Here is a 12,714-nt window from a genome sequence, read left to right on the forward strand (position 1 = left end):
AATCCAAGAGATTTTATCTGCGAAAAACTCTTTAAACACATTGCAGCGGGTAACTGATGACTCCAAATTCTGGTTCAAGGGAGGGGGAGCGGATACTAGTCCCCTCACGACGACAGGTTGCTTACCTGTAACTTGGGTTCTTCTAGTGGTCATCTGTGCTCTTACACAAATGGGCTTTGCGCCTGCGCAGAGACCACATCCGAGCTTCCAAGCTAGAGTTCTAACTTTTTGGCGGTAACTCCGCCCCCACGGTATATAGGCGGCTGCGCGGGCTTCCCTCTTCAGTCCGCCAATCTGAAAGACTACCAGAAAAGACATTAAAAGAAGGGAGGATGGGAGGGTGTGTAAGAGCACAGATGACCACTAGAAGAACCCAAGTTACAGGTAAGCAACCTGTTGTTTTTTGATGTGGTCTCTGTGCTTTACACAAATGGGCACATAGCAAGCTGCACCCGTGCCATGCTCACCTGGAGGAGGGATCAGGCAAAAATGGACTGTAACACCGCCTTGCCAAACGCCATGTCTTTTCTGGCTTGGACATCCAGGGTGTAGTGCTGCACAAATGAGTGTTTTGACACCCACGTAGCCACCTGGCAGATAACGTCCAAAGGAATGGACCTATCAAAGGCAGTGGAAGCTGCGACCGCCCTTGTTGAGTGTGCTTTGATGGAGGGTGGGAGAGGCTTCTTGGAGAGCTGATACGCTAAAGTGATGGAGTGAAACACCCATCTGGATATGGTCTGTGCAGAGGCCTGCTTGCCTCTGTTGTGTCCAGAGTGAAGCACGAAGAGAGAGGTAGAGGTGCGGAGAGTCGAGGTGCGGTCTACGTAGAAGGCGAGTGCTCTACGAACATTGAGGGTGTAGAGACGTCGTTCGGCCTCAGACGATGGTTCAGAGAAGAACACAGGCAAGGAAATCGGTTGGGAGCAATGAAAGGAAGTAACTACCTTCGGGAGAAAGGCAATGTCTGGTCTGAGAACGACCTTTTCTCTATGGAAAACCAGGTAAGGAGGATCAACTCCCAGTGCTCTGAGTTTACTGACCCTCCTGGCGGAAGTGATAGCCGAAAGGAAGGCCACCTTACAGGAAAGGAGGTCCAGAGAAATCGAGGCCATGGGTTCAAAAGGGAGGGTGCATGAGAGAGGAGAGCACCAAGGTCAGGTCCCATGCAGGTGCCATGACCGGCAGGTCTGGGTAAAAAGGTGGGTGAGGCCTTTCAGAAAACGCTTCTGTGGGGTGTTGGAACCACGATGGCGTTGATGGTGGAGAGTTAGTCACTATGGCTGTGAGATGAACTTGCAAGGCAGGCATCTTCAGCCTCCTTGAGGGACAGTAAGTATGAACAAACATGTTCTACAGAGACAGAGTGTAAGGGAACGTTCCTGTTTTCTAGAAAGTTCCAAAACGGTGTCCATTTATGGGAATAGGAGGCAAGGGTAGTAGGTTTAAGTGAAGCATTAACTATTCTCTGTAGGTCTACGGGCAGGTTGGGACTATGTGCCAAGCCGTGAGATGGAGACGTTGTAGGTCTGGATGGAGGAGGCGACCGTTCTGCAGGGAGAGGAGATGAGGGTTGTGTGGCAGGCGGAGGTATTGATGATTGGAGAGGGGGAGGAGGCGGGGAAACCAGGGCCTCCTGGGCCACCACGGGGCAATGAGTATGCAGTGCGGTCAGTCCTGGGAGATTTTCTGAAGAACTCGAGGAAATAGAGGAATCGGGGGAAAGGCGTAGACCAGAAGTCCCGCCTAGTTCATAGCAAATGGGTCCCCGAGGGAGTTGGGCCCGATCCCGGACCTGGAGCAATACAGGTGACATTGCGCATGCGAAGAGGTCTATTTCTGGGAGGAACTAGTGGTGGAAGAGGGAGCGGAGCGTGGGGGGATGTAGCTGCCATTCGTGGGACATTGAGTGAGTCCTGCTCAACCTGTCCACCGTGACGTTGCCCTGGCCCTGGATATGGACTGCCGGGGGGTGACGCCATGGCGAATGCACCAGAACCACATTTCCATGGCTAGGAATAGGAGGAAGCTGGAGGAGGTGCTGCCTTGCCTGTTCAGGTAGGCCTTGGCAGTAGTATTGTCCGTTTGGACCAGAACATGAGAGTCTTGTATCAGAGGGAGAAAGGTTTTTAGAGCCTTGAAGATGGCCAGCAATTTGAGGTAGTTGATATGGTGAGCGGCTTCGGCCAGGGACCAAGTGCCGTGGATGTTGTGGTTGTTGGCGTGAGCACCCCAGCCTTCCATGGATGCGTCCATAGTAAGTAGAAGGGTATGATGTGGAGGCTGGAAGGGGGGCCCGACGCTGAGGTTGGCAAGGTCCGTCCACCACAGGAGGGAACGTAGGATTTGAGGCAGGATCGTAAGGGTATCTTCGTGTGGGGAGAATACGGAGAGGAACCAGTGCTGAAGAGTCCTGGCATGTAGACGAGCGTGAGGGAGGATGTAGGTGGTGGAGGCCATGTGGCCCAGCAGACACTGGACTGTACGTGCAGATTGACACAGGTGGTAGAGGAGGTAGGATGACAGATCCAGGATAGCCTGGATCCTGCGCTGAGGCAGGAAAATCTTTGACTGAATGGAGTCAAAGATGATCCCCCCCAATTCTATGGTTCTGGGCTGAGTTTCGACTTCTCGTAATTCACCTGGAGCCCCAGGTTGGAAAGGAGGTTGATGACCGTGTGGAGATCCCTCAGTAGGGATTGTCGGCCACCACGAGCCAGTTGTCTAGATATGGAAAAATCTGAATGTCTTGTTGCTGCAGGGCCACCACCACTGGAGCCATGCATTTGGTGAACACCCGTGGAGCGGATGCCAGCCCGAACGGGAGGGTGCGGAACTGGCAAGTGGTGTCTGCTATCTGAAAGCGGAGGAAATGGTGGTGCTGAGGTCTGATGGGTTGTGAACCAGTTCTCTTGCAGATTTTGCAAGTAGAGAGTTGACTTCTGAGAGGAGAGCCGGTGTGGGGAGTGGAGGATTGTATGGTGGGGTGGATGCAAACTGTATAGCATAGCCGATTCTCACAATGGTAAAAAGCCCAGGAGTCGGTGGTATTTTCCCAGGTGGAGATGAAGGGGGAGAGCCTGGTGCCCCATCTGGGAGGGGTTTTCAAGTCATTGTCTCTTAGTATGGGGCTGGGACCCCTTAGAGCGCTGCTGCTGCTTGGAGCCGGTGAAGTTGGAGCGCTTTCTGCAAGGTTGATACCTGGTAGAACGAAAGGACCTGTCTTGTGGTTGGTAGTACTGGTGTTTAGAGGAGTATGGCTGTTGCTGCCATTTCTGGGGCCTATAAGGCCGGGATGAGGACTGTTGGAGCCCCATAGAGCGGGCTGTGTTATGAAGTTTCTGCACTTTCTGAAGGGCATCATCTGTCTTTTCTCTAAATAGGGATGAACCATCAAAGGGAAGATCTTCCACTCTGGATCTAGCGTACGGTGTCAGTCTGGAAGATCTGAGCCAGGCGTGGTGGCGAAGAGCGACTGAGGATGCCATCACCTTAGAGGTGCCTTCTGTTAAGTGACGAATTGCGTGGAGTTCCTGTTTTGAGACCTGCGTGCCTTCTTCCAGGAAAACTTTAGCTGGACCTTGTTGTTCCTCAGGCAAATGGTCCGGGAAGGGGGCAACATGGTCCCACAGAAAAGACTAGTATCTGGTGAGGTAAGCCTGATAGTTTGCAATTCTGGTCAATAAAGACAAAATTGAATACAAACGCCTCCCAAATGTGTCCAGTTTCTTCCCCTCTTTGTCGGGTGGGGTGGAAGAGGTATATCCATGGAACTTAGAGAGTGAGGACTCTACTACAATAGAGTCAGTAGAAGGGTGCTGTTTTAGAAAGGAGTCATCCTGGTCAGGGGAAGCGTGCACCCTATAGAAGGAATCAAGTTTCTTTGATGTCTGGGGAAGGGAGGAGGGTTTCGACCAAGAGGTCTTGGTGACCTTGAGGATGGAGGGATTCAAAGGAAGCGAGGCCAAAGGACGGGCATTGTCTTCAATCAATTGGAAGAAAGGATCTGGCTCTGACTTATCCCCTTGGGAAAGCTGAACTCCCAGGGAGGTAGCCATACGGGAGACAAAGTCAGTGTATGTTTGGAAATCCTCTGAAGGAGAGCTAGGCCTTGGTTCCATTATGAGTGTGGGGGCAAAGAGCCCAATGATATCTTGTCTGAAATCGAGGACTCTGGTCCCTCTTCATCCGAAGACGAATCTGAGGAGTCGCTCAAGATCGGAGGAGGGAGGGGTAGGATTCGAAGCCGAGTAGGAGGTGGTCTAGAATCCGGGGTGATCGTAGTCATGGCTGCCTGCACGGGATAACTCCTCAGTGGAACTCGCGGTGGTAGCAGAGACGTGGTTCGGGGTGGAGGCGGAGGAGGAAGAGATGTAGCCTCCGAGAGAGGGTTCGGTACTGATGTCGATACCGAGGTAGACGGCCGTGGTGAGGCAGAACGCCGAAGGGGTGGTTCAGTAGCTGCCTGGGTTCGGCGGTGTTGGCGAAGCTCCTGGTGGGCATAAAAACAGTCTGCCTCATCCTCAACCTGACGGGCATAGCGCTCATCGAGGGCTGCCTCAAGTTCTCCATTAGACCATCGACAGAGCTGTTCCAGTGGAAGACCCACGTGTTCAGAATCCCGCTCGGGATTGTGGGGACTAGATGCATAAGCCACCTCAGCATCTAGAATAGTCTCCGTCTGGAGCGTACGGGATCGGTATTGTACGCTGATCTATGCTTTTTCTTAGGGGGCTCCGCCGGAGCATGATGGGCCTTCTTTCTCTTTTTCTTCTTGGCCGGTTGGACAGAGTTCAATGAGTGCCGCTGTCAAGATCGACACTGCCACAGAATTCTTCGGTACCGAGGTCGAAGCCCGAGCCATGGGATCGACCGGTGCATTGGCATCTGGTGTGTTCACCGAGATCCCTGGTGGGGAGGAAATGGGCTGTAAGCCCCGGGCCAAAGGAGAAGCGCTCAAAAAGGCCTGCATAGTAGGTGTTGTCCGAGCCCGAACACTTGAAGGCTTGTTCCTAAAGCCAAGAACAAAGACGCGATGCTCGATTCTTGCATGCCTGTTTAGTAAAGGCTGCACTGTGTGGGCAAGAACCAACCTTATGGGCTTAGCCCAAACAAAAAAGGCAAAGTCTGTGGTCGTCGGTCGAGGGGATCTTAGATCTGTAGCGACCACACTGCTTAAAGTTTGTAGTCTTGGCCATAGGCCGGTGAAGGACTAAGGAAACCGTAGGACGCTGAGCCTGAGGGCAATGAGGGAACGGCAAAAATCCAAGGAAACTTTGGGGGGGGGGTACCGGGGACGAAATAAAAATGCTAATGAAGGGGAATACTAAACAAAATATAGGGTAAAAACCGGCAAAGGTAGATACTTAACAGCACGATCTAGCAAAGAGTGCTCAACGATATGTCTTCTATCACAGACAAAGAAAGAATTAAGAGGGAAGCCCGCGCAGCCACCTATATACTGTGGGGGTGGGGTTACTGCCAAAAAGTTAGAACTCTAGCTTGGAAGCTCCGATGTGGTCTCTGCGGAGGCGCAAAGCCCATTCATGTAAAGCACCGAGACCACGTTGAAGAACCCTGAACAACTCCGCTGGACGTGAACTCGCAGAGGCAATATGGGCAGAAAAGAACTGCCTCTTTGACGCACGTATTGCCTGAGCATAGATCTTTAGATGTGCTCTATGTCGCAATCTGCCGGATTCGAGTCAGGTCTTTCTCCACTTGCGCTCCAGTCACCTACCTCGCTGTTTCAGCACCCGTAGGTCTTCTGTATACCAAGCAGCCAATTTTGAAGCAGGTCGGAGGGAACGCTTGGGAGCAATCGTGTCTACTGCCCTGGTGAGCAAGTTGTTCCAGTTCTCAATCAGGGCATCAACAGGATCACCGGCAAAGCCAACACTGAATTCCTCCAAGGCTTCTTGGAATCTTACTGAATCCAATAACCTCTTTGGGCGGACCATTCTAATAGGCCCCTCGCCCCTGCGGAAGTGGGAAGCGGTTGTAAGTCCAACCTTAACCAGATGGTGGTCCATCCATGACAATGGGGAAATCACAGGATTCCCCACCCACGGAACACCACCTTGATCAGAGTAAAAGACCAAATCAAGCGTGTGACCGCAATATGTGTCAGTCCAGAGACCACTTGGGATAGGCCCATAGTTGTCATGGCCTCTATGAACTCCTGAGCTACCCTGGACAGATTGGTCCCGAAATGAACATTGAAGTCCCCCAGCACCAAGAATCTGGGAGACTCCAACGAGAGTTCCACGACCAAGTCCGCGAGCTCAGTAAGGGATTGTGCTGGGCAGCGGGGCAATCGGTACACCAACAGAAGTCCCAATCTCTCCCTGGTCCCCAAACTCAAGTACACACATTCAGTATGGTCCGATACCCTGACAGGAACCCTGGTAAGGGAGATGTTATCCTTACAGACCACAGCCACTCCACCTCCCCGCCCACGTCCCCTCACCTGCTCCTCTACAGAATATCCTGGAGGAAGAAGCTGGGACCACACTGGACTACTAGCCTCCCCCAACCAAGTCGCGGTAATACATACCAGGTTGGCCCCTTCATCCATGATCAAATCATGGATGAGTTCAGGTTTATTTTGGACCGACCTGGCATTACAGAGGAGCAGGGTAAGGCTATACGGGTTGTTGGCAGTGCTCCCCAAGGTCAAACAGCTGGCAGGACAGCCGGAAGGGGAGACAGCTATTAAATTTCGGACTACCCTTCCCCTGGAACAGCCTGCTGATCTGCCAACGTTACTACTTCTATTTCCCACCTCCACCTAGGATAGCTGCTCCATAGTCAACAAAGGCACCCTGTTCCTGGTTACCCAGTTCCTTCAACCGTTGCTCACTGGACTTGGCTTCCAGACCCCTCACCATCTTCACTGCCCTCCTCTAAACCCATTCCAGTTCACAAATGTCCTCCTTAATATGCAGTCCCAGAAATGGACTCAGTATTCCAAGTGAGGTCTGATGAGCAGAGTGGAACTATTAGTATTACTAGCAACCTGGTGTGGGGCACTGTGTGTGCTTGCATGACATATTTCTGTGTACATGTGGAAAACACATGACATGACCCTTCACCTAGGCTCCCTCCTATGGCTCCACTGGAGGAATGCAGAAGTTCTTTCAGATTAGTATCAGAAACCTAATATTATGAACTGCTCCCAGAGCTTGCTCCACATGATTATACAACATTCATATGCCTTTCTATTCTTGACGAAGATTAGTGGAGATGGCTGCAGTTTTCCTTCTCAGCCACAGTAATTAATAGAGGGTGTATCCACGAAGGAATCCTTCCTAGCTCTCCAAGGCAACATGTTTTAAGAACAGTCCATCAGTACTAGCTGCACATTCACACCACCAAAGCAAGCCCAGGCTCAGCCAAGGACCCTTCCCCCGTGCCCTCCAGCAAAAAAAAGCAGTTTCAGAGTGAAGGCACTGCAGACACCGAGTGACCCAATTCAATCTCACTGAGACACTCCTCCAGAGAGAACCATCTGCTCCTGCCCTAATTTATTCCATTAGTCACAGATCAATACAAATCACATCAACGAGCTAACACTAGTAATAAAATCCAGTTCATTTCTCTCATTCAGAAATAATCTACATTCCATTATTTTCACCTGGAAAAGCCTTCTTGGTCTGCAGATGCAGATGATGAGCAAAAGGGAAACCAATGGCTAAACCAACAACTGTGGTCACCAGGATCTGGCGCCCCCCTTGTTCTTGTCATGCTGTGTCTCTGCAAGGTCAGGGACAATCCTCTGCTCCCCTCCCCAGCCCCACAATTGGAGCTGGAAAGGATGACGGAGGCTGTCGGCTTGACATTGTGCTGCTCAGGTGCCTTGGCAATGCAGCAATCAAGGAAGCCACTGCCACCCTCTCCAGTGGTGAAGCTGGGGAGGATTGGCGGGGGGGGGCGGCATTTTGGCTCTGCACTGCCCAGGCACTCTGGCTGGCTTGGCCACACAGCAGCCAAACAACCCCCTGCCTTCCTTCCAACCGTGGCAGTGTTGAGTGCTTTGAGGAACTGCCACGCAATTCTGCAGTGGGGGTCTTCGCCCCTCTCAGCAACTTCAAAGTTAGAAGGAAGGCTGGGACTTGCTAAATATGGGGGTACACTTGCCACAGTGACCAGTCATATGGAACCCTGTCGATATAGCAGCATTTCTTGCTAAATGGCTTCACTGCTCTCACACAGGTAAGAGAGCACTCCCACGGTCTCAAAGCCTATAAATCACAGACAAATTAGGCAGTTCTGGACACTCACATGTAACACAACATGCAATGTTGCTTTAACATTAGCAGAGGGGCCGATAGGTCCGTGGTTTGGCACGTGCAGGTGGTTTCAGGATCAAAACTCTGGTATCTACAGTTGAGATAAAGGGCTGCAAAAGGTCTCTGCCTGAAACCTCAGAGAGCTTGCTACCACCTGCAGACTGAACTCAAGATCTGATTCTGTGTAAGGCATAGATATACTACAGTAGCTTAATCTCTGCCTCCAATTGAAAAAAATGTAGCTATTCAGACTCTCATGAGAGAGTGGTCCGCAGGACCAGGACCAGGACCAGGACTTGTCTTCATCACATAAGAGGAATCTCTTATGCGATTTAATCCTGCTGTAGATGAGTGGTTCTTCTCATGAGGTTTGGCTGAGACCAAGCATGCATGCTTATGGAGAGGAGAGCTATTCTTGTGGTAGAAAGCATGAATTGTCCCCTTTGCTAAGCAGGGTCCACCCTATTTGCATTTGATTGGGAGACTGCATGTGAGCACTTTAAGATATTGCCCTCAAGGGATGGAGTCGCTCTAGGAAGAGCAGCTGCTTACAGAAGGTTCCACGTTCCCTCCCTGGCAGCATCTCCAAGACAGGGCTGACAGAGATTCCTGCCTGCAACCTCAAAGAAGCAGCTGCCAGTCTGTGTAGACAATACTGAGCTGGATGGACCAATGGTCTGACTCGGTACATGGCAGCTTCCTATGTCCCTGAAAGTGGCAATTACAACCACGTATATTTTAAGGACTCTTACTCACCAGTCATGTGCTTACTCACAACTTCTTAGGTCTTAACATGAACTCAGAGGAGAGCCAGACAAGATATAAAACCAGAGAAACTAGAATTAACAAGATGTTCAAAGGGCTTGAAGTTTGAGTTTAAGGGTCACCATATGATATTGCTGCAGCATATCTGAAGCTCCCTATTCTCCAGATCTGGACTAATGGGTGGTGGTCCAGTTGTTGCTACTGTATATAATGGGGAGAGATTACTACAATTTGTGTGGCTGTATGGATGCCTGATGGATACTAGGAGGAAGGAAACTCTCCAAATCAAGCAAACAAGAAGGCAGAACGTGTCTTCAGTAAAACACGTTGAGAAACTATTTCTGGAAAGAACAACAAACATTCTTCAGTCAAATTACATCCTAGGATATAATGTACTCTCCTTTATTTTAATGCATTTATGTCCCACCTTGAAAAAGATAATTTTCCCAAGATAGTGTTTTTATTTACATGTTCACACAAAATTATCAATGAAACAAAAAAAAAAATTAGAACTGGCATAAAATTCCAGCTTAATCTAATGACTGGTTTAAGAGCAAGCAGAGACAAAAAGAAAGGTTTTCAGGCCCTATCTAAAAATGGGTAATAAAAAGGCTTGGTGAACGTAACGACAGCCCTGCTAGATCAGGCCCAAAGCCTATGTGTCCAAGCATCCTGTTTCACACAAACCCACAGGCAAGAGGTGAGGGCAGGCCCTCTCTCCTGCTGTTGCTCCCCTGCCACTGGTATTGAGAGGCATCCTGCCTCTGAGCCTGAAGGCAGCCTACAACCATCAAGACTAATAGCCATTGATAGACCTGGCCTCAATTCGCTTGAGACATGATTGCCTCTGGTTGACAGAAAAAGGAAAGGAAAGGCGACCCAAACAAGCAGAAGCCTCTGCCACCACCCCATGGGACTCACCAAGCTTCTCCGGCTCATCTGGAACTGTTCCAGCAATGCAGCTGCTTTCTAGGCCATACGCGGGATCCACTTTCCCAGAGACTCTGGCTGCCTCTTGCACTTTCTTGACATGGGCCTCTACCAGTTCCAGTGGGACCTCCTCTCGAACCCGAGAAAATTCCTCTGTCAAAGAAACAAAAACAAAGCTCACATTTTTGCATATAGAAGAGACTGGCGAGCTTTCTCCAGGCTGAAACGCAAGTTAACCTATATACAAAACCAAACCAAAGCACAGCTTGGCTTATTTCCAATCAAATTTCACTTCCTCAGACTCCAGACCACCAACTTCTTTCCCACATTCTCTCCAACTAGATGCCAGGAATCAAAGTGGCTAGGGAGGGAGGGAGGGAGGGCAAGACCTCCCCTTCCTGCTGCCCTACCTAGAGTGTTGTTGAAAGGGAAAGGGGAGTGCCGTTTGAGTGGACTGTTGGTGAGAAGCCAGGAATTCTCCTCCACTTGGATTTTAAAAATAAAATGAGTTTGGGGGTTGGCCATTTGTGGTGAGCATTACAAGACTCTTTAAAGCTCATTCCCAGTCCAAGCCCAGTGGGCGTTGCTGTTACCTTGAGCAGCTACACCTTGCTTTTCAGCCAGGACTGGCTCCCAAAGGGGCTTAAAATGGAAATTGAGCCCCAAAAGGACAATATCGTAGAGGTGGTACTTGTTGGGCAGCCTCTTCTGCGTTGGGGGTGGGGGGGAGGTAGCAGAGAAAAGGCTACGAGACAAGACCCTGGGACTGGCTGGTGATAAGAGATGCAAACCCACAATAGCAGCCCCACCATTATTCTATCTTTAGTAGCAAGGACTTTCAAAGTCATTCATCAATAAAGCAAGAAGGTCCTAAATATGTCCCGGGTCTTATTGCAGATTTCACAATCTAAACATAAATGTGCAATGCCGTTAGAGAGTGAGTGTGAGTGTGAGAGTGTGTGTGAGAGTGTGTGTGAGAGAGAGAGAGAGAGAGTGTGTGTGTGTGTGTGTGTGTGTGTGTGAGAGAGAGAGTGAGAGAGAGTGAGTGTGTGTGTGTGAGCCCCTGGTGGCGCAGTGGTAAAACTGCCGCCCTGTAACCAGAAGGTTACAAGTTCGATCCTGACCAAGGGCTCAAGGTTGACTCAGCCTTCCATCCTTCCGAGGTCGGTAAAATGAGTACCCAGAATGTTGGGGGGCAATATGCTAAATCATTGTAAACCGCTTAGAGAGCTCCGGCTATAAAGCAGTATATAAATGTAAGTGCTAAGTGATATATATATATATATATATATACACACACACACTATTTTAACAAATATATGCATTGTATTATATATACATTAAAATATTAGATTAAAAGGCGATGCTTTATTTTTGATTTTGTACACTATCATTGCTACTATTCTTTATGAAACTTTTTTTTAAAGCAAGGCAACAATGAATCAGAAGGCAACACAGGAGTGGGAGAAGGGGATAAAGAAAGCTAATGGCAGGAAAAAAAGCAGAGAAATAAAGATATGCAAAGAGATTCAGTCAGTGTAAACACAGGATCCCAAACATAATGACCCTAATATTGACGCAGAAAGCAACAGGGGCGCACTGCAACTCTTAAGAAAGGAGACAGGAAGAGCGATATAAGGGAGGGGGGCATTTTCGCACAGGCGTTTTGAATTGACTGATCAGTAAAGATGACAGGCAGAGAAGTCTTGGGGGGAGGCAGCCTGTCTCCAGATACAGACAAAGGGTTTAGCATTACATGCCAGAAACAAAAGTAATTTCCAAGTTATTTTCCCCTTACAAGACTAAACACACCCATACACTCACCCCTAAGCTCATCTCATCTCACTCACTTCTCCAAACTAAAATGCACATATTGCTACTGCAATAAATAATACAGGGATGATTTTATTCACAAATACACTTAGGTGCATCTTGGACAGAGCTGCATGAAACAGCATCAAGATATGAGAGCAGAGGTTGAAACACTCATAACAGGTGAGCAAAGTCCTTTTGAAGATATTTGCTATGACAAAATAACACGTGGCATTTAGTTAGCACTTGGCTTAGTCAGCAATTGACTAGCATTGACCAATTAACAGGAAATTACATGAAACAACAGAGTGGAGAAGGCTTCAAGTTGCTTCTCATAACAGCCCTCTCAGCCTGCATACGTTTGCTCAAACCTTCCAACCACTGGTATATTTCCAGGCAATTCCTAAGTACTTCTGGAGAATTTAAGATGGCTCTACTGAGGAGACAGCAGCAGATTTTCTTTAAGACAAAGTCAGTACCAAGCATGAAATTAAGACCGTCTCAGACGGGATTGTACAGGGAAAAGAAGGTGACACCATACCTAAAGCTGCTTTAGCGGCAGCAGACGCCACCCGGGGATCGACGACAGATGCCAGAAAAGCCACCGTGCTCATCACTGGGTTTCCAGACTGGCTAAAAGGCACAGGCTGATAAGCCAAAGGGCCCAAGGAGGCATCTGAGTTCTCCAAGTATGGGTCTTCGATGGGAAGCCTCAGGAAGTGGAGAATGCACTCATCCTGAGTGCGGCTTCCAACATGCTCCGAAACTTTATTCCAATCATCTTTGTACATCTCCAATGCCTGAAAAACAGAGCAAGGCTTTAAAAAAGGCACACACACATCATCATCACAACTGGTTTAATAAACTCATAACTACAAAAGATACTATGAGAAGAGGAGAAACAAGTCTCCTCTTC

At 49.2% G+C, this 12,714-nt stretch overlaps 1 protein-coding gene across 4 annotated transcripts in view; it reads right to left on the bottom strand.

The window, feature by feature from the left end:
- The window catches only part of SMARCC1 (SWI/SNF related, matrix associated, actin dependent regulator of chromatin subfamily c member 1), a 163,882-nt gene that overhangs the window by 53,888 nt on the left and 97,280 nt on the right, over positions 1–12,714 (bottom strand). For all 4 annotated transcript variants that reach the window (XM_053262111.1, XM_053262110.1, XM_053262109.1 and 1 more), the window contains 2 exons: positions 12,340–12,598; positions 9,978–10,139 (listed from right to left, as the gene is read on the bottom strand). In XM_053262111.1, the coding sequence (XP_053118086.1) occupies positions 9,978–10,139; positions 12,340–12,598 (421 nt within the window). The remainder of the gene's footprint in view (positions 1–9,977; positions 10,140–12,339; positions 12,599–12,714) is intronic.

Source organism: Hemicordylus capensis, chromosome 6, assembly GCF_027244095.1.
Source record: "Hemicordylus capensis ecotype Gifberg chromosome 6, rHemCap1.1.pri, whole genome shotgun sequence".
Classification (NCBI taxonomy): Eukaryota; Metazoa; Chordata; class Lepidosauria; order Squamata; family Cordylidae; genus Hemicordylus; species Hemicordylus capensis.